Genomic DNA, 20,963 nt, shown 5'->3' with positions numbered 1-20,963 from the left:
AGCCATGATCATATTGAATGGCGGTGCAGGCTCGAAGGGCCGAATCGCCTACTCCTGCACCTATTTTCTATGTTTCTATGTTTTGACAGAGCACTTCGTGTAAACAAAAGCATGTTGGTCATGTTGGTCATATCCCTCCTTTCTGTGGCTTTACAGACTCCCGTTTAACCTTGGTAACTTCTTTCCATTATAGACAATAGACAATAGACAATAGGTGCAGGAGAAGACCATTCAGCCCTTCGAGCCAGCACCGCCATTCAATGTGATCATGGCTGATCACTCTCAATCAGTACCCCGTTCCTGCCTTCGCCCCATACCCACTCACTCCGCTATCCTTAAGAGCTCTATCCAGCTCTCTCTTGAAAGCATCCAACGAACTGGCCTCCACTGCCTTCTGAGGCAGAGAATTCCACACCTTCACCACTCTCTGACTGAAAAAGTTCTTCCTCATCTCCGTTCTAAATGGCCTACCCCTTATTCTTAAACTGTGGCCCCTTGTTCTGGACTCCCCCAACATTGGGAACATGTTTCCTGCCTCTAATGTGTCCAATCCCCTAATTATCTTATATGTTTCAATAAGATCCCCCCTCATCCTTCTAAATTCCAGTGTAAAATTCCATTGTTAACGTTGTTTCTCAAGTCTTTTTTTAATTTCCAACTAGAATACAGCATTGCAAAGTATACCATCATTCACTTTGGCAGAAGGAATAAAGGCATAGACTATTTTCTAAATGGGGAGAGGGTCGAGAAATCGAAGGTGCGAAGGGATTTGGGAGAGCTGGTGAAGGATTCCCAAAAGATTAATTTGCAAGATGAATCAGTAGTAAGGAAAACAAAAACGATGTTAGCATTCATTTCAAGAGGACTGGAATATGAAAGTATGGAAGTAATGCTGAGGCTTTGCAAGGTGCCGGTCAGACCACATTTTGAATTTTGTCAGCAGTTTCCAATCCCATATCCGAGGAGGGATGTGCTGGTGTTGGAGAGGGCTCATAGGAGGTTTATGTGAATGATGCTGGGGATGATTGAGTTAATATATGAAGTGTTTGATGGCTCTGGGCCTGTACTCACTGGCATTTAGAAGAATGAGGAGGATTTCAATGAAATCTACTGGATAATGAAGTGGACATGGAGAGGATGTTTCCAGTAATGGGAGAGTCTAAGACCAAAGAGCACAGCCTTAGAACAAAAGGACATAGCTTTAGAAAGGAGATGAGGAGGAATTCATTTAGTGAGTGGGTGATGAATCTGTGGAATTCATGGCCTTCACCGCCATCAGTGGCAAAGTCATTGGGTATTTTCAAACCAGGGGTTGTTGATGAATAAGAAAATTAGAGGTTACAGGGAGAAAGGGAATGGGATTGAGAGGGAGAGATATATCAGCCTTGAAGGAATGGCAGGGCAGACTCGATGGGCCGAATGGCCTAATTCTGCTCCTATGTCTTGTGATCGGCACACAGAGACCAAAGTGCCACACCACACGTGTCCATCTCTCAGGAATATTTGAGAAATAAAAGTACAGTCGTGTCATTTATGTTTTAGATTTTGATCCCAGCATCTGGAGAAATTTATCTCCAAACTTGACTGAGTTTTGTGGACGAATCTTGTACCCTACAGCTTTTGCCTAGATTCAATGCAAGTTGTGTCTACCTGCAAGAGTCATTTTAACCAGTCAGCAAACAGGAATAATTGCTAGGACTGTTGTAGTCAATGATTGCAGCTTCACTGATGATCAAATGGAATGATACAAGACGTATATATTGGTTGTGACTACCCAGCGCAGTGTGATGCATTGTGAACATTTAACTCTTGGTATTTATTCATCTATTGGCCATTTGTGACGTTGAACGAAAATTCTTTCTGTTAGAGATTCACAATATGGAAATTGATGCTTATCTCAAAACCAGGCAGAGGTGTCACATTAAAGCTGTGGGTTGATGAAGGTGGTCACCTTGCTAACCTCAAAATCATCAGCACATCCTAACTGTGAGCCAACAAGTCAATCTGTTAACCTCATTATTTTTTTCAATAATATCTAGAGAAAATAAGATGAGAAATAACAAGAAAGCTGCCTTGTCAATAAAATTAAGGAATGGAATTGTTAGTGTGGGACACATTTCCTCGATTTTGTCTCAGTCTTCTTCCTAACTCTCTAAACTCACGCTGCAGTATCTCCTTCCTCTTCCTCCCGACATCGTTCGTTCCCACGTGCACAACTACTTCCGGTTGATCACCTTCCCTCGCTAGGATCAACTGGGTGGGGAGAGACGGTCGCTAAGTTTACCTCTTGCGGCCCTCACAATGCCCTGCCCTGCCCGAATCTGCCCACTTCAGCGCAGATATCATCAACTCCAAACAAACTACATTAACAATGCTTTGTTGCTTTTTTGTCTTTATTCTGTGCCTTGCTTTACTTCCGCCAATTAGGCTGTGATTTGGGTCATCACATCCATAAACGTGACAACGCTGAGCACCTCTTCTTTCCTTCCACATTCACCACTGGCATTGTCTTTAAAAAAAAAATCACAAGAGAGGAGATGTTAGAATGTTCTAAGAGATTATTGATGATGTTCTGCTGCAGCCATCAGCAAAGCAAGGATGCCGGTAGCGAGGAACGAAAGATCATTCAACAATGATAGATGCAAAAAGCTGGAGTAACTCAACATGTCAGACAGCGTCTTTGGAGAAAAGGAATAGGAGACCCTTCTTCAGAATGGTCTCAGAATGAAGAAGGGTCTCGACCTGAAACGCCACCTATTCCCTTTCTCCAGAGATGCACCAGTCTGAAGAAGGGTCTCGACCCGAAGCATCACCCATTCCTTCTCTGCAGAGATGCTGTCTGACACACAGAGTTACTCCAGCCTTTTGTGTCTATCTTCAGTTTAAGCCAGCATCTGCAGTTCTTTCCGACACGATCACTCAGCAATGATAGCGGTCAGAGAGGAAAATAAATAGAATAAGATAGAGAGGTAGTGAGGATGAGGCAGCAAGATGCTGAGGAGGACAAGGATGGATGACTGTAGGGAGAACAAGTGAGAAAGGGAAGGATGGAGACAGGAGATACAAGTGAGAGAAACAGAATGGAGAGTAATGCATCTATTAGTCACTTAGCTGTTTCAAATGTGTTTGTTCCAACCCACTATCACAACCCAGCAGGTTAGTGAATTTTTAAACAATGGACAATTAGTATCATGAAAAATGGCCACCTGGATGGCACAGAAATACAACAAAAAAAAACACATGGCCTGAATTTCGTAAACCTCAGGCCTTCAAAGAGTCAGTTATGTCAGAATTAAGGGACAAAAGTTTAGGGGTAACATGAGGGGTAACTTCTTTACTCAGAGGGTGGTGGCTGTGTGGAATGAGCTTCCGGTGGAAGTGGTGGAGGCAGGCTCGATTTTATTATTTAAGAGTAAATTGGATAGGTATATGGATGGGAGGGGATTGGAGGGTAATGGTCTGAGAGCAGGTAGATGAGACTAGGTCAGAGAAAGTGGTCGGCGTGGACTGGTAGGACCGAACGGGCCTGTTTCCGTTCAATTTGCAAAGAAAACAATGAAACCAAGCTTGACTTACCATGAATTTGTTCGTGAATGATTAACACAAAGTGATTCAGTGCCAAAGCCTGGGTGATTTTTCCAAGGGTGTCATTTAAACTCACCTATTGAGGGAATAGAAAGGTTGATAAAGTGACTGTATATTGATATTTAACATATCTTGTTTGAATCACATTATCAAAGTTAAAATGAAAACGATTAGGATAGAACAAGTGTATGGATGATCGTGAACATTGAAAAATCATTGGTGCTCCTTTAGTTTGGATGAGTTTAAAGATACAACGGGGAAACCAGACCTTTAACCCACCAAGGTCATACACTTGTTAGTTCAGTTTAGAGATACAGCATGGAAACAGGCCCTTCGGCCCACCGGGTCCGCGCCGACCTGCGATCCCCGCATATTAACACTATCTTACATACCCTAGGGACAATTTTTACATTCACCAAGCCAATTAACCTACATACCTGTACGTCTTTGGAGTGGGGGAGGAAACCTAAGATCTCAGAGAAATCCCAGGCAGGTCACAGGGAGATCGTACAAACTCCGTACAGACAGCACCCGTAGTTGTGATCGAACCCGGGTCTCCGGCGCTGCATCGCTGTAAGGCAGCAACTCTACCGCTGTGCCACCGTGCCGCACAAATGTTCTATCCTATGTATGAGGGACAATTTATAACAGCCAATTAACCTACAAACCTGTACTTCTTTGGAGTGTGGGAGGAAACCAGAGCATGCAGAGAAAACCCATGCGGTCACAGTGCAAACTCCATATAGGCAGCACCTGTAGTCAGGATCAAACCTGGGTCTCTAACACTCTAACTCTACTGCTGCGCCACTGTGCTGGCACAAATTGCAAATAAATCATTTGGAACATTTATTGCATTTTCAGCCTGTTGCAAAAATAGAAGCACAATGCATGATAGATTTGACCTGAAATGTAGTTGCTTCGATTAGAAAAAAGAAAGGAAACTTCAGAAGGATGATGGTCTCCTGATTCTGGCTAAAATTAACTCGAAAGGTTCAATTCCTAAGAAAGCAAGTAGCAGCTTAACTAAGTTAGTAGCCCAATACCCAAAGGCTAACTTCAAAATAGCCAAAAAATAAAATCTAAAATACAGATAGCAAAATTATTTTATCAACATCCATTTTCTAAGACAGTGTTTGTGCCAGTTTCCGTGACTTACGCAGTCAATATACTGCGCCATACTGTAATATCAGGGCAGTTTAAATATGAAGAGAGATTTATATTAATGTGATATTAGTCTCAGCGTGCCAGTCCTGATTTAGGCACAGCCCTCTCTTCTGTCATGTTGCCTAGGGGAGTACAACTTCGAAGAGAGAGAAATTTAATGAACTTTTAAAAATGTTTTAAAAGTAGCCAAGGAGTAGCGGATTCTTCTGGAGGTGTGAATCTGTCGGTGGGAGGTCTGCCGTGAACAAAGGGCTCAGCGAGGGCCGCTGAGAAAGGCCTGAGAAAGGCCTGCTGCCATGCGAACACAAACAAATAACATTCTTAAGGGATTGGACAGGCTAGATGCAGGAAAAATGGTCCCGATGTTGGGGGAGTGCAGAACCAGGGGTCACAGATCAAGAATAAGGGGTAGGCCATTTAGGACTGAGATGAGGAAAAACCTTTTCACCCAGAGAGTTGTGAATCTGTGGAATTCTCTGCCACAGAAGGCAGTGGAGGCCAATTCACTGGATGTTTTCAAGAGAGAGTTAGATATAGCTCTTAGGCCTAACAAAATCAAGGGATATGGGGAGAAAGCAGGAAAGGGGTACGGATTTTGGATGATCAGCCATGATCATATTGAATAGTGGTGTTGGCTCGAAGGGCCAAATGGCCTACTCGTGCACCTACTTTCCTTGTTTCTATGTGTAGCGGCAGGCAGTAGATAGGAATTTTCGGTGAACTTTTGTAACTTTGTCAGCGTCAAATTGTGTACTGTCTAAGTGAAAGTCCGCTACATAATTTACACTAAATTGTACGTAAAACAAAGCATTTCACTGTTAGTCGGTACACGTGACAATAAAGTGCCACTGAATTCCCAAACCCTGTTCATATGCTCCACCTGGTGGTATAACAACGGAAATTATTTAACAAAACAAACATGCAGACTGCTGTGTTAAAGTTTGAAGCATGAAAGTGCTGCGTCTGCAACACAACCATGAAACCAACAATGGTTGAAATCACCGAAAGTGTGACAGGCCCCTGACTACAGGTGCTGTCTATAAGGGGCGTGGCTGTGTTCTGCAGCTGCGGCTCACCGGCAGTCTCTCTGTCTTTTTTTTGTTTTTTGTCTATTGTCGTCGTTTAATGTACGTTTTGTTCTATTTTTAACTCTGTGTATGTGGGGGGTGGTGGGGGGGTTGGGGGAAACCTTTTTTTCTAATCTCTTCCTCAACGGAGATGCGACCTTTACCGTGTCGTATCTCCGTTCGCGCTACGCCTAACATCGTGGAGTCGGCGGCCTCCAGCTGGGATCGACCTTGAAGACTCCGGTCGCAGGGCCTGGACTTACCATCTCGGAGGCTTCGGCCGTGGGCCCTGCAGACCGCAACATCGGGAGTTTGCAGGTCCCTGGCTGGCGACCGGTTTTTGGGAGCTCCAGCCGTAGCAGCTTCGACCGCCCCGAAGTGCGAGGTACGATCGACCCGCTCGCAGGCCCTTCATCACCCTGCGTGGCTCGGCCGCAGCACTTTCCATCGCCCGGTGGGGGCTCAGGACTTTCATCGGCCTGCTCGGCTCGGCCCTGGGACTTTCCATCGCCCGGTGGGGGCTTCAAAAAGTTGGGAGCCTCGATCACCTTGTGGCACCGCGGGAGAAGAATGAGGAGGAGATAAGACTTTGCCTTCCATCACAGTGAGGGTGTGCCTAGAGCAATCACTGTGATGGCTGTTTGTGTAAAAATTGTATCTGTGTGTCCTGTGCTTTTTGTTGTCTACTGCCGGACCCTGACGTGAGAGGACGCTGGCGTTGTTTATTCGCCGCTTTTCCGTTAGGATAGTTTGTCTGTTTGTTTTTATGTTGATTGTTTTTGTAAAGCGCTTTGAGCACCCGATAAGGCGCTATATAAAATAAATGAATTATTATTATTATTATTATTATATGGGATTTGTACGTTCTCCTCGTGACCGCGTAGGTTTTCTCTGGGTGTTCTGGTTTCATCCTACACTCCAAAGACGTACTGGTTTGTAGGCTTCAGCAAAATTGTAAATTATCACCAGTGTGTAGGATAGTGCTAGTGTATGGGGCTGGTCGGCACGGACTCGGTGGGCTGAAGGGCCTGTTTCCGTGCTGCATCTCTAAAGTCAAGCTTTCAGAATGCACACATAGCACAAGTGGAAATGGTCCTACCTTACTGAAGCGGTTGTAAATGATTTTCATCACAGTGTCAATGAGCTGCAGCTTCCCATCATTAATTAAAGACTCCATGTTCCCTAATGTGACAATACCTTGTATCACTCTGCATATCAATCAGATAGAATAATTATTTTCTTAAATATCATAATATCATGGTAGTCTGTTTGTGTTCCAGCAATTATCCATTGGCATTTCAGATTTATTTAGAGGGGCAAAGGAGGTTTCAAATTGTGTCTAACTTGCTTTGCGGGTGGAAGTAGAAGCTTAAAACTGACAAAACATCAAGTAATCAAATTGAGTCTATTGAAACTTCCTGCACTTTCACCTACGTGTCATGGAATCATTTGATTATGACAAGATGGAGGAATTAAGTCGTAGAACCATTCTAGTTTTTTACTTGCTCCCACTCCGGCGCTTTCATCTTCCTAAATAAAGTGGCCAGAATTCTAATACTCCACAGTTGCCAAACAGTCAGTGTTCTGTGAAGGTTCTACATAAGCTCTGTGTCAGTGAATGGTTGGTTCTATTTATGGAGCCGAAAGGTCCATTTGCTTAAAATAGACACAAAGTGCTGGAGTAACTCAGCGGGTTAGGCAGCATCTCTGGAGAAAAGGAATAGGTGACGTTTCGGGTCGAGACTCTTCTTCAGACCCAAATGCTTAATGGTTGTCCTATCACCAGCCTTTTTATCCACTGCCATCATTCTCACTCTTTGACATGTTTTCTACGCATGTACAACGAGAACATCTGGGAATTGTACCTTGCCCTCCTATGCCTTATAAAATGCATATGGGGCAATAACACTGTCACCGTCTCTCCAATCTAAAAAGTACCACTTTAATAAGCCCAAATTTTTTTAAATGGCCGATGCTGGAAATCAGCAATATAAACAGAAAATGCTGGAAACGTTGAACACGTCAGGCAGCATCTATGGAAAGAGAAATGGTTTACATTTCATCTCCAAGATCATTCGTTAGAACTATACACCGATCAGCCAAAACATTATGACCATTGACAGGTGAAGTGAATAACATTGATTATCTTGTTACAATGGTACCTGTCAAGGGGTGGGATATATTAGGCAGTAAGTAAAAGTCAGTTCTTGAAGTTGATGTGTTGGATGCAGGAGAAATGGGCAGGAGCAAAGACCTGAGCAACTTTGACAAGGGCCAAATTGTTATGGCCAGATGAGTGGGTCAGAGCATCTCTGAAATGGCAAGGCTTGTGGGGTGCTCCCGGTCAGCAGTGGTGAGTACCTACCGACAGTGGTCCGAGGAGGGACAAACCACAAACCGGCGACAGGGTGTTGGGCGCCCAAGGCTCATCGATGCGTGAGGGCAACGAAGGCTATCCCGTCTGGTCCGAACTGACAGAAGGTCTACTGTGTCACAAGTCATAGAAAATTTTACTGGTGGTCACGGGAGGAATGTGTCATAATACACAGTGCATCACACCCTGCTGGGTATGGGGCTGCACACGGAGGACCAACAGCATATTAGGCAGGTGGTCATAATGTTTTGGCTCATCAGGTCATAATGTTTAGGCTCTTTTCATTGATGCTGCCTGATATTCAAGTATTTCCAGAATTTTTTTAAATTTCAATTTACCAGGTCTTTTCCTTCTTCCAGAAAGTTCTTATCCCTGCCATCACAGCCTATTTTATTTTACGAGTTTCTACTTTCTTGACTGATATTTTACCTTGGACATTATTAAACACCTTAAGAAGACCACATTACCCTCATCAACCCTATCTGTTAGCTTAGGAAGAAATCCGGTCAGGTTTGTCAAAAGGTATTTGCTTCCACCAAATTTATGCTGGCTCTCCTGAACTACTTCTCTAAATAATGATCACATATTTTCCTTGAGGTTTTCCCTCCATAGAACCTTCCTGGCCCATTGAGTTCCTCCGACTGTGTGATTTTTGCTGAAAAATATATTGTTGTCGACAAGCTGCAAAGAAGATGAACAATTTTATCAAGCCTTCAGTTTTAAACAGCTTGGATCAATGAAGGAAAGACCAGTGGTTTTTTTTTTGTAGACAAGAAGGTGATCAATATGACTATGATGTATGAATATGATATGAAGATGACTAATAAACATATATGTTACATGGCCGGAAATCAAAATATTAATGTTCAATGTTTTAGAGAAGCTGATGTTGCCTTCACCAAATCAACAGTTGAAACCAAACATACATACCCACAGAGGTCAACGACTACTGCATTGGCAGAGCCCTTCACTTTAAGTGTCTGGATAACATCCTCACAGGAAACAGTGGAAGCGACAGTCTGAACTGTGGGAAGCTTAAGCTGGTTTATCGGTGTATCCCACCAACTGCAAGGAATAAAAGAAGTTAATCAATTATCAAAACATTCGATGAAGTCCTTCCTGATACCTTGAGCTTGCTATTTTAGTGATTGCTTTGGTGCATAGTAACATTTTTCATCGTGGCCATAAATACGAATCTTCCTTGCCTTTCCACGAAACAAATATGACCCTATTTCCTGGGTCTAGACTCCATTATTACACTTAACATTCTGATTTTCATACCAGTAGAATTCACTTCCAGAAACCCAAGGTATATCCCATAAAGCCATCTATTTATTTTTTTCCAGACTCATTATTTCAATAATTTGTGCATCACGTTGGTGTTACATTTGAAGGAGTATTGCATATGAACAAAAAAATAATAAGATTGATCTTCCCTGCAGCCCATGGCACCACTCAATAAGCTGATGACCGATCTGATCTTGCTCTGAGCTCCAGTTTCCTCCAGGTTCTCTACAACCCTTGATCCTCTTAAAGGCCAATGTTCTGCTTAACTTGTTCTTGTATGTCAAGGATTGAATTTCCAAACTCAAGGATAGATCCAATGTTTCTTGATCTGAGATTCCTTTTCATCTATTTTGTATATTTTGCATTAAGGTGGCACAGTGGCGCAGTGGTAGAGTTGCTATCCTACAGTGTCAGAGACCCAAATTCGATCCTGACCAAGGGTGCTGTCTGTATGAATTTTGTACGTTCTCCCTGTGCCTGTGTGGATTTTCTCTGGGATCTCCGGTTTCCTCCCACACTCCAAAGACGTGCAGGTTTGTATGTCAATTAGCTCAATAAAATTGTAAATTATCCTTAGTGTACAGGATAATGCTAGTGTCCAGGGATTGACTTGGTGGACTGAAGGCCTGTTTCCACGCTGTATTTCTGAAGTCTAAAGTCCATAACTAGAGAGTATAAGTTCAGAATACGCATCCTTATTCTGTAACTCAGTACACGTGACAATAATAAACTAAACTAAACCAAACTAGTTCTAGATTTCCCACACAAGAGAAGACATCTGACATACAACAATCACCTTCATTACATAGAATCCTGTTATTAATTAAGATCTCAGAAAACTTTGAAACCATACCTTTTTTGGTTATTCTCCAGATATGGAAACCCTTTCTTTTCCATCCAATTGTCACTAAGAAATTTTGACCTACATCAAAGATGAATGAATGAAAGATGAAACAAATGCTCAGCTTAAATACTAAACTTTAATCATTCAGATATATTCAATCCTCAATCCTTATGTTAGTTCACATATAAACTGGAATCTGAAATCTTCGTGAAAATTAGGCTGACTTTTAATGTTAATATTTTTATCAACCTTTGCCAATGTTCCATTATTCAACACTGGGTAAGTGTTTGATGTTTACACTGAAACACTAGTGTATCACCTACTCACTCTATCCACTAATGCAGAGTAATGAATGAACACACTTTCATTTGTCGACTTACTGGTAGATATTGCTCTGCTCCAAAAGCACTGGGAACGGAGCATTGGGCAACATGATATCAGTGCATCAGCAAGCCTGCACTAGGTGTCACATCAGGAAACAGAGAGAGATTTTTCAAATAGTCGGCTGCTTAATAGTCGGAGCAAGGCTTCCTTCATTGATTAATGCAAATGGACCTGAACTAGTGGAATGTCAGGGAACCTTGTGTCATCTAGGTTCCTTCAGCATGAGTATCCAATGATGGGAATGGGGTAAGGTGACGGGGTGGAGAGGGTGGGGGGGGGGGGGATAGAGATGATGGGAGAAATGGAAGGACACCAAGTACACTGGGGAGGGGGGGGCTGGAAACACATTAAGTTGGAGAATTCCATGTTCATACCATTGGGTTGTAAGCTACCAAGCAGAATACGAGGTGCTGGATCTCCATTTTGCATGTGGCCACACTCTGGTAATGGAAGTGGACAAGGACAGAAAAGTTGGCTTGAACATGGAAGTGGAGTTAGAAAGGTTAACAACTGATCCAACAGGCCTTGGTGGACAGATATCAGTTTGTTCTTCGCATTATATTCTAAGCCAGTGAGGAAGAGGAGCCACTAATTCAATGTAAAGTTGGGCCATTGACACATGCAGGTATTGAACACCCTGGTATTTTAAACGGAGCGCCTTGAAACCACTGGCATTATCCAGGAAGTCATGCCCATTACTTTGCTCCAAAATCTCTCGGCAGATCTAGCATCAGTGGAACTTTATACTGAGCCCTTCAGGAACTAGAGCGTTTGAGTAAAGATCACGTTGTTTACAACTGGTCAATGTAAGGAATAAATCATTTCAAAGACTTGCATGTAATTCCGGATTGTGTCTGGGAGTATCACAACACAGCGTTGGTCTTCTTTCAAATCTTTTGCTACTGCAATACCCGCACACATGGCACTGCCAGAACTTCCACCTGCACAGCAAGAAAGATGGAAACTAAGGGCTACTCATGGTCTTGCTTCAATCATACATTGACTTCAATTTGCACTAAGGTAAAATATTGACATATTATTCAGTTCACTCCAGCCTTATATCCTACATTTTAATGCAAGGTGTGCAATTAAGCAATTAGTATTTCATGTTGTCAGGAGACGATTGGGGGACAAAGTTCAAAGAAGTGGGATGGGCACGGGAGTTTGGCCAACATGTGAGACAGTGTGCTGAGAGGAATGGGTCCTGTTGGAAGACTGGTAAACAGAACAAAAATTCAAATCAAGACTTCCTCGTTTGTATAGTCAAACGCCAACATAGACGTTAGATATAGAGCGTGGAAACAGGCTCTTCGGCCCACCGAGTCCGCGCAGGCCAGGGATCACTCCATACACTAGCATTATCCAGTAAACTAAGGACAATTTACAATTTACCAAAGCCAATTAACCTACAAACCTGCACGTTTTTGGCATGTGGAAGGAAGCCGGAGCACCTAGAGGAAACCCATGCCACAAAGAGAATGTGCAAGCACCATACAGACAGTACCCGTAGTCAGGATCAAATCCAGGTCTCTGGCACTGTAAGACAGCAACTCTGCAGTAGTCCCACTACTTAAATAGTTCACTAAAAGTGCCACAGGTGCAGTCTGACCTGCTGGGAGTTTCAAGCACTTTTTTGATCCATGATTTTCTGCATTTAACGAAATTTGTTCACAATAGATTTCTGCATTTTGCTAACAACAAATGTTAATTAAGCTGATCCATATTTCCTTTTTTTTCTCCACTTCCTCCTTACTTAAATAATTGTTACATTTGTTAAATCCAAATCTGCTGAGATTAAAATTTTGGAAGATCATCTTTAATAAATGTGTAGTCTCTGCAACCATCTCTTAGTGTTTGGGAAGCAATCTCTCAACAACAGATCAGACATTTCTCCAGTTTTAATGCCCTGACTCTCTCCAATACATGGACCAGAAATTTGTCCCATCTTAATGCCCTATCTCCAATACATAGTGATGCTAATTTGTTCGGTCTCAGAAACTATATTTTCTTGCTCTTGTTGCTATATTTATTGTCTTCTGTAATTGTTTAATGGTTCAGCTACACTCTTATGTACATTATTATTTCTCCCATCACTGCATCAGTGGTATACACACTTACACTTGATAAATAACATAAATATCATCAAAAATATCAAAGAACCACTTAGGACAAAATTGTTACATATGCGAGATTACTCATCCATTTCTACTTACAACTGATATCAGAGCATTATTATTAAACATGTTACACCCATTGTTGTCAATGCGTATTAAATATTTTTCAATTCAATAATGTCAGCAATGCTACTCTGGAAAGGTACCGTTTGAAAGGCGACATTGAGATAATACACTATAAGAAAAATTAGATCATCTTTTAATTATTTAAACATTGTTTACCACAAAGCAATCCTTCCTTCCTGATTAGCTTCCGTGCCATTGCAAAAGCTTCCTCATCATTAGTCTTTATCCATTTGTCAATCACCTGAGAAAGAATTTTTTTTTTTAATAAAATTGTGCAAGATAATTTTGCTTTGAGCCTTTAAGCTAGATATTATAATTTTCTTAGCTTTTTAATCTAACCAGATAAATTTTCAAGGAAGTTTTACTAAAACTTCACTGTGTCTATAAATGTTATGATCTACTCGGGCAGCTAATTGGGTTGACACTCACTTAATAGCACTATGTTCCAAGAGAGACATCAGTTATTTTCTTACATATTCTGCATTTGTCACAAAGCAGAAGCAGATATTGCTCAATGCTCACTTTTCCTGACCTTGAATTAGGAAATTATTGCCAGTTGGAAGGAGCAAACTCACTGAACCGGAAATCCTTTCCGATTATATTTCATACCAGAAGATAGGCACAAAATGCTGGAGTAACTCAGCGTGTCAGGCAGCATCTTCAGAGAAAAAGAATAGGTGACGTTTCGGGTATCGACCTGAAATGTCGGTCTGAAGAAGGATTCCAACCTGCAAAGTCACCTATTCTTTTCTTCCAGAGTTGCTGCCTGACCCGCTGAGTTACTCCAGCATTTTGTGTCTATCTTGTGTATAAACTAGCATCCATCCTACTAATATTTCATACCAATCAGCTTTAATAGATTGAGACATGATTCAGTGCAGCTGCGTCACAGTGAAGGGATTCAACCCATGTAGATTGCTTCATCGCCAACTTATACAAAACAGGAACAAACTTTAAATTTAGCCTAAAAACCAGTGTAAATTAAACCAGGGTTCAAATGGAACCTACCTAAATGTCACTTTATATTGAAATTCAGCATTGGACTATTCAAAAGTTACAGTGATAATCACAACTCTGAAATTAAAATTCATACTTTTCTGTCCAGTACTGCAGGTGTAAAATTATGACCAATCCCTTCCACTTCAAATGAAGTCACATTCGTTTTGTTAAGTTCTTTCGGTTCAGCCACATTTGAACCTTCGGGGTCAACAGCGATGATCTAGTAATGGCGATAAGAAAAAAAAGGCACATTTTCCAAATGCATTTTTCATGTCTTTTTGAATCTGTCTATTTAAATTAAGATGAGATTATAGCAGGGTGCCAGTAAAGTAAAGGACCAGCTTCCTCCACTCTCACTAGAAAATTGGAATAACAATCTCTCAGATAACCTCGAGTTTTATTGTACTTTATTTATGGCAGTTTTACCACATATTTTATACCAATGTTTCTCTGCAAATGTTTTTGAAGTGTTTTCTTTAAGTTCAGTGCAATTCTGGAAACCAGAGGTCTGAAAGTGAATGTGATCCATGGAAATATTCTCACTTCATTGTCCTATCAACTAAGCAACAGGTTGCTCAAGTCAAGAGGTCACGTCCAGCATGGGCCTCCTCTCTCCCGAGTTCAGTTAGCGAAGTCACTGCATCATTAATATTGGGCGACAAGATGGCATAGAGTTGCTGCCTTACAGCAATGGCAGTGCCGGAGACCCGGGTTCGATCCTGACCACGGGCACTGTCTGTATGGAGTTTGTACATTCTTCCTGTGACTTGCGTGGGTTTTCTCCGAGGTCTTTGGTTTCCTCCCACACTCCAAAGACGTACAGGTATGTAGGTTAATTGGCTTAGTATAAGTGTAAATTGTTCCTAGTGTGTGTGGCATAGTGTTAATGTGTGGGGATCACTGGTCGGTGCGGACTCGGTGGGCTGAAGGGCCTGTTTCCGCACTGTATCTCTAAAATAAAATAAAATAAAATAAATGCTAAAATGTTTCCACATTTTTTGTGGCATTTAATCTCCACAATCTCTCTTGGATTCCAAGATCCGCATTGGTCATATTTTACAGAAAGGAAAGTTGCCCTGATTTTCTATTGTGACATCCTTAGATTTATGGATCTTGGTTATGGTGTTCCTCCAAATTGAAACATTCTCTCTACTTTTACTCAAAGCCCTTCATTTCAAGGATCGCCATTAGGTCACCCTCAACAATCTCATTTCTAGAGACAAGCACACCAGGTGACAATAAGGAAAATATATTGTATGAGTTATTCCAGCATTTTGCATCTATCTTTAGTATAAACCAGCATCTGTAGTTCCTTTTAATTACAAAATACATTGTAAATCTATTTGGCTCCTGCAATAGTGCCTGTCCTCTCTAACTGTAATATGGACATTTCTCGATCAGTAGTATATTTCTGATAGATAACCATGGATAAGCTCTCCTCTGATCATATGTTTGGCTGGTTATACAGCAGCTCATAAGTTTCCTGGTCACAGTTACTTAGGTTTCACAAATTCTAGTCCGATGTTATTCAAGATGAACTCAAAGTTATAAAAATAGCTTGATTGTTTTAACCTGGTTGAATGTTTGGTTGATGTAATGGAGAAGCTTGATGAAAGGAATGTGCTTGATGTTTTCTCCACAGAATTTCAGAAAGCATTTAACAAAGTGCCACCTAACGTGTTCGTTAATAGATTTGAAGTCTATAGGAGGTTGTTTTTTTCCCCCCCATGTATTTCTTTCACCTTGAAGGATAATGGTCTACAATGAGAAGACATTAATCATTTGCTGTCTGGTTTCCACCTCATGACAAACCTGGCAGGTGGGACACTTCTCCTTGAATTTCCGTGCAATGCCAGTGATGGTACCACCAGTTCCAGAACCTGCTACCAAAGCATCAACGTGACCTAAGGGAATAAAGTAATGTCTTTCAGTGTTGCAATCTCTCAGATGATGGATTTTTAGAATTGATTCAATGATTTTGTTGGAACTGCTCTATCGATCATTATCTCTATGATCTGGAGAATTGGGCCAAGAACTGGCAGATAGAATTTAACTCGGTCAAGTAGGAAGTGTTGCATTTTGATAACCTAAACCAGGCCAGGACTGACACAGTAAATGGTAAGGTGCAGGAGAGTGTTGTAGAACAGAGAGACACGAGGATACAGGTACATTGTTTCCTGAGAAAGTGGTGACATAGGTTGACAAGATGGTGAAGAAAGCATTTGGCATACTTGTCTTCATCGGACATTGCATTAATACTTAGCTGGAATGTTATGGTGAAAACACACTTGCAGTATTGTGTGCAGTTCTGGTCATCCAGCTATTGAAAGAATGTCATTAGGTTGGAAAGGGTGCAGAAGAGATTCACGGGGATGTAACTAAGACTAGGGGCTTGAATTAAGGAATGGCTGGACCTTTTTCTCTGGAGCGAAGGAGGTTGAGAGGTGACCTTACCCTGGTATATAAAATCATGAGGGGCCTAGTCAAAGTGAAAGGTCTCAGTTGTTTCCCCATGATAGGGGAATCTAAAACTGAAAAGTATAGATTTAAAGTGAGAGGGGAAAGATTTGAAAGGAATCTAAAGGGCAACTTTTTTTTATGTCAAGTATTGTGAGAATATGGAATGAGTTTTAAGAGGAAGCTGGAAATATAGGTTCAATTCTGATGTTAAAAAGACATTTGGACAGATATATGTATAGCAACTGTTTAGTGGGAATATGGGCCAAATGCAAGCAGATGAGACTAACTCAGGTAGACATCTTGGTGGGCAGGTTGGGATGAAAGGCCTGTTTTAATTCCCATCTCTTGAAACATAGGGCTGGCTTACATGACTAATTATTTGCAGCATTATTAGCAAAATTAAACCTCCATGAGATTTTAGAGCTGTATGATTGATGTCCACATCATAGGTAAGCTACGGCTCTTAGAATGATTATTTTAGTCCTTGGTAACTGTGCAACCATCATTGATCTAACCATATGAAGCATCTTAGGGAAATAATGCAAAGGCTAAGCATGGACTAAAGGACATGGCCTCTGTAAGTTGCTCTCTGAAAGTAATTAAAGAAACTATCATTAAAACAGAGAGTACAAGGGGCTGTGGTGTAGGGGAAGAAAGAAGTTACCATTGATGAATTGATGGGATGGAAGACAATCTAAAACCAGAGGAACAATCCATGGGGACTGAGCCACAGGGCTAGGGAATGTTTGGATGCAACAAGTCTGTAGCGGCAAGTAATTAGATGAGAATCTGAATCCGGAAGCAAAGGTCTAGGCCAAGATTAGATAACATATGTTCAGTGATTGATTTTACCCTGAACCCCACTGAACCCTGCACATAGATCACAGAAAGAGCATAGCCTCAATTAAGAGAGAATTCCTCAGACAGATATCGAATGCTGGTTGGTGCATAAGTTAAAGAGTCACTTCCTACCCAAGCTACTGTCCCGACTCTGTCGTGGAATCTCTGCATGAAATCATGAAATCTCTGCAGCACCAAATGCTTCAGAATTTCCCAGTGTAGATGCTTTTCTCCTTACTGAGGGAAAGGCATGGGTGCTTTTGTTAGCTGATACTTTCCAAACACGTCCACCTCCTCCACCATCACAACAGCCAATTGTCCTTCGGAGAAATAAGGTGTCTTTCCTGCCACTCCTGTTACGCCACTGAAATCAACCCTACTACTGAACCAACCTCACTACTGAAACCAAACCTGGTTGCTTTAGGGTGGTATTTTTCTGTGTAACTCTTGAAATTGTGTATCTATCGGAATTGTGCTTGTATGAATGCCCCTGCTCCAAGACCCAGAAGAAACTAATGTGGGTTTGTTGTGCAATGGCCTTTAACTGTACATTTCCAGTCACATTACCAATACCTTGCTCTGTATTCTATATGCGTTCTTAGCTCAGTCATGGATATCTTCTGCAAAAAAATTCTTAACCATTGCACATACCATCACATTGATCCAGAATTTCCTCTGCCGTTGTGTCATAATGTGCTAATGGATTGCCTTGGTTTTCATACTGGGGACAAAAGAAAGTCGACATGAAGTTTTCCGTATATTTAAAAGCAACACGTTGTCAGGCGTTACTGGGAAACATTGGCGAATGTCTTAAAAATGTGAATTAGAGCTCTCTGAAATGCGTTTTCTCTGGAGCACGGGAGGCTGAGCGCAAACCTGATAAACGTTTATAAAATGATGAGAGGCATAGACAGTCAGAATCTTTTTCCCCAGGGTGGAAATGTCAAAGACTAGAGGTGATAGCTTTAAGGTAAGAGGGACAAAGTTTAAAGGAGATATGTAGGGCAGATTTTTCTTTACGTTACACAGATGGTGATTGCTTGGATGGTGGTGGAGGCAGATACGATTGTGGCATTTAAGAGGCTTTTAGAGGGGTACATGGATATACAGGGACTGGAATCACATTGAGGCAGAGGAGATTAGTTGAACTTGGCATCATGTTTGGTGCAGACATCATGGGCCAAAGGGCCATATGTTGTATGTTCTATGAAAATGCTACTGTACTTTATTTGCAATTAAGTGGTCTGCACCCAGTGTTCGGTTTAAAATATATGTCTTGCAATATGTTGATGTAATGTGTAGGATGTCTGTAGTTATACTGAGAGATGAGTGTTCACCTGGTCAAACACATGCGAGTTTGGAATCTCTTTCTTCAATCTCCAGGCCATTTCAATATGTGAGTCAGGGCCAGTACAGTTTGCTGTATCTGGTGTTCTCACAATTTCCACCCCCAATGATTTCAACATATCAACCTGCATAAAATGAAAAACACTTGAGTAAATGGAGCTAAAGAAATGAAGGTCCAAGAATTTAGAAGGATGAGAGGGAATCTTATTGAAACATATAAGATTATTAAGGGATTGGACATGCTAGAGGCAGGAAACATGTTCCCGATGTTGGGGGAGTCCAGAACCAGGGGCCACAGTTTAAGAATAAGGGGTAGGCCATTTAGAACGGAGACGAGGAAAAACATTTTCACCCAGAGAATTGTGAATGTGTGGAATTCTCTGCCTCGAAAGGCAGTGGAGGCCGATTCTCTGGATGCTCTGGATAGAGTTCTTAAAGATAGCGGCGTCGAGGGGTATGGAGAGAAGGCAGGAACGGGGTACTGATTGTGAATGATCAACCATGATCACAGTGAATGGCGGTGCTGGCTCGATGGACCGAATGGCCTACTCCTGCACCTATTGTCTATTGTCTAAAAGCCAGAAGTTTGAAGAGGCACAGCTTTTTTCTATAAAAGCTTGCTGGTGCAGCGAGACACACTAATGGACAGGAAATTCCACGCCATTTAAATTTTAATGCCGATGGAAAATCACTGCACATCCTTTTTGGGTGTTCTCACTGATGCTTTGTGCAGTTGTGGCTAGACTTCCTCCTTTTCTCCAGAGACACTGCCTGACCTGCTGTGTTACTCCAGCATGTTGTGACTATCTATAGTTTGTCATATTCTTTAATATTGATTCACAACCACAAGAGTTGCTGCCTCAAATAAATTGAAGCTCAGCATAAAAATGAACATTTTTTAAAAAAAATTCCCCCAGGGACCTTTACCTTTTCTAAGCTCATCTTTTCTGGCATGACAATAATACAGCGATATCCTTTCACAGCAGCTACTAACCCCAGTCCAAGTCCTGTGGAAAAATGAAAACATTTAAAGCATTTGACAGTTGACCATCCAAACCCATGACCCCTTGTAACTTCACTACATTTTTCTGGAATGTTAGGTATGGGTTCGATCTTTTGACTCCTCACCATGATTTTCCCTGGTTGACTGGTATGGAAGCGTGAATAAAGGTATGTGCTTACCTAAAGTAGGAGTCATTTAATTCGAGACTTACTCTAGCCAGATCTGCAGCAAGAATGCACTTTAACCCCTAGTGAACTAACATTGACTTAAAAATTGACGAAGATCTAATCAGCTAAACTTGACATTTCTTGCACCAGATCTGGCTGGTGTCCATTGATGCAGAGGAGAAGGAGCAAAAGAAAATGATTCTTCGGAATAAAACCTTGAAAATGGGCCTGAAGCTCACTGCAAGATGACGCCGTACCTGTGTTACCCGAGGTCGGTTCGATGATGACAACACCTGGTTTCAGAATCCCTTGCTGTTCAGCGTCTTCGATCATCCGTAAGGCGATGCGGTCCTTAGTGCTCCCGGCAGCGCTGAAGAACTCACACTTCGCCACTAGAACAGTTATTAGCACAACTACGTGACTGCATCAACAGGAAAGGTTTAAAAGGTTATAGGTCAAATGCAAGCGCATGGGACTAGACCAAAGATACTAGAGGAGCAAGATGGACCACTCCGTTGAAATCGCCTATACTGAAGTGTATATGCAAAGGAGCGGAACGTCCGCCATTTTAGTAAGCAAAACCCGCCGTTCGCTATGCCTCTCGCAGTGTAATCAGTGTTTTGGAGGAACAGTGTGTGTGATGATACCATAAAAATGCAGAATATATCTCATCTATCAATTCACAGATTTTTGTTATTTTTCTTTTTAAATGTTTCTGCAAGTCTCTGCCTACTAAAATGGCGCCATGAAATACTACCATTTTTAGGGTCAAGTGGTCTATCTTGCTCTGCTCTATTATCTTTGGTCTAGACCAGAAAAGCACCTTGGTCAACATGGAAATTGGGTTATGTCTTGGTCAGCACAGGGGGCAAGTTGTATCAAACATGAATGAATGAATGAATACTTTATTGTCACATGTGACTAGTCACAGTGAAATTATTTGCTTGCATACCAAATGATGCAATAACTGCCACATAAAGAGCACTTACAGAGATGAAAAAACAAAAAGATAGATATTGACAAGTATTTAAAGAATTAAATTGTGATTCAAAAAAAGTATTAATTTTCTTAAGAAATAAACTCCCACAAGAAAAGTAGTTCAACCATGAATGAGAAAGGAATTTAGCTATGAAATTGAATGAAAATATTTAAAATATTCCATAAAACCAGTCTGAGTGTTAAAATAAATTAACAATTCGCTG

The 20,963-nt window shown here is 41.5% G+C and overlaps 1 protein-coding gene across 1 annotated transcript; it reads right to left on the bottom strand.

Annotated features, from left to right (window-relative positions):
* Positions 1 to 2,401: 2,401 nt before the first annotated feature.
* Positions 2,402 to 20,040, bottom strand: LOC144608593 (cystathionine beta-synthase-like). The gene is made up of 13 exons (XM_078426545.1): positions 20,019 to 20,040; positions 19,519 to 19,598; positions 18,582 to 18,716; positions 17,896 to 17,965; positions 15,757 to 15,848; positions 14,039 to 14,164; positions 13,102 to 13,186; positions 11,541 to 11,646; positions 10,331 to 10,399; positions 9,121 to 9,255; positions 6,916 to 7,024; positions 3,577 to 3,661; positions 2,402 to 2,509 (listed from the first exon to the last, which is right to left on the bottom strand). The coding sequence occupies exons 2-13, from the start codon at positions 19,543 to 19,545 to the stop codon at positions 2,424 to 2,426; spliced, it is 1,125 nt and encodes a 374-aa protein (XP_078282671.1). The 5' UTR covers positions 19,546 to 19,598; positions 20,019 to 20,040; the 3' UTR covers positions 2,402 to 2,423.
* Positions 20,041 to 20,963: the final 923 nt, after the last annotated feature.

This window comes from Rhinoraja longicauda, chromosome 32, assembly GCF_053455715.1.
Source record: "Rhinoraja longicauda isolate Sanriku21f chromosome 32, sRhiLon1.1, whole genome shotgun sequence".
NCBI classification, from domain to species: Eukaryota; Metazoa; Chordata; class Chondrichthyes; order Rajiformes; family Arhynchobatidae; genus Rhinoraja; species Rhinoraja longicauda.
The sequence above is the reverse complement of the archived record's forward strand: the minus strand, read 5'-3'. Positions and strand labels throughout refer to the sequence as shown.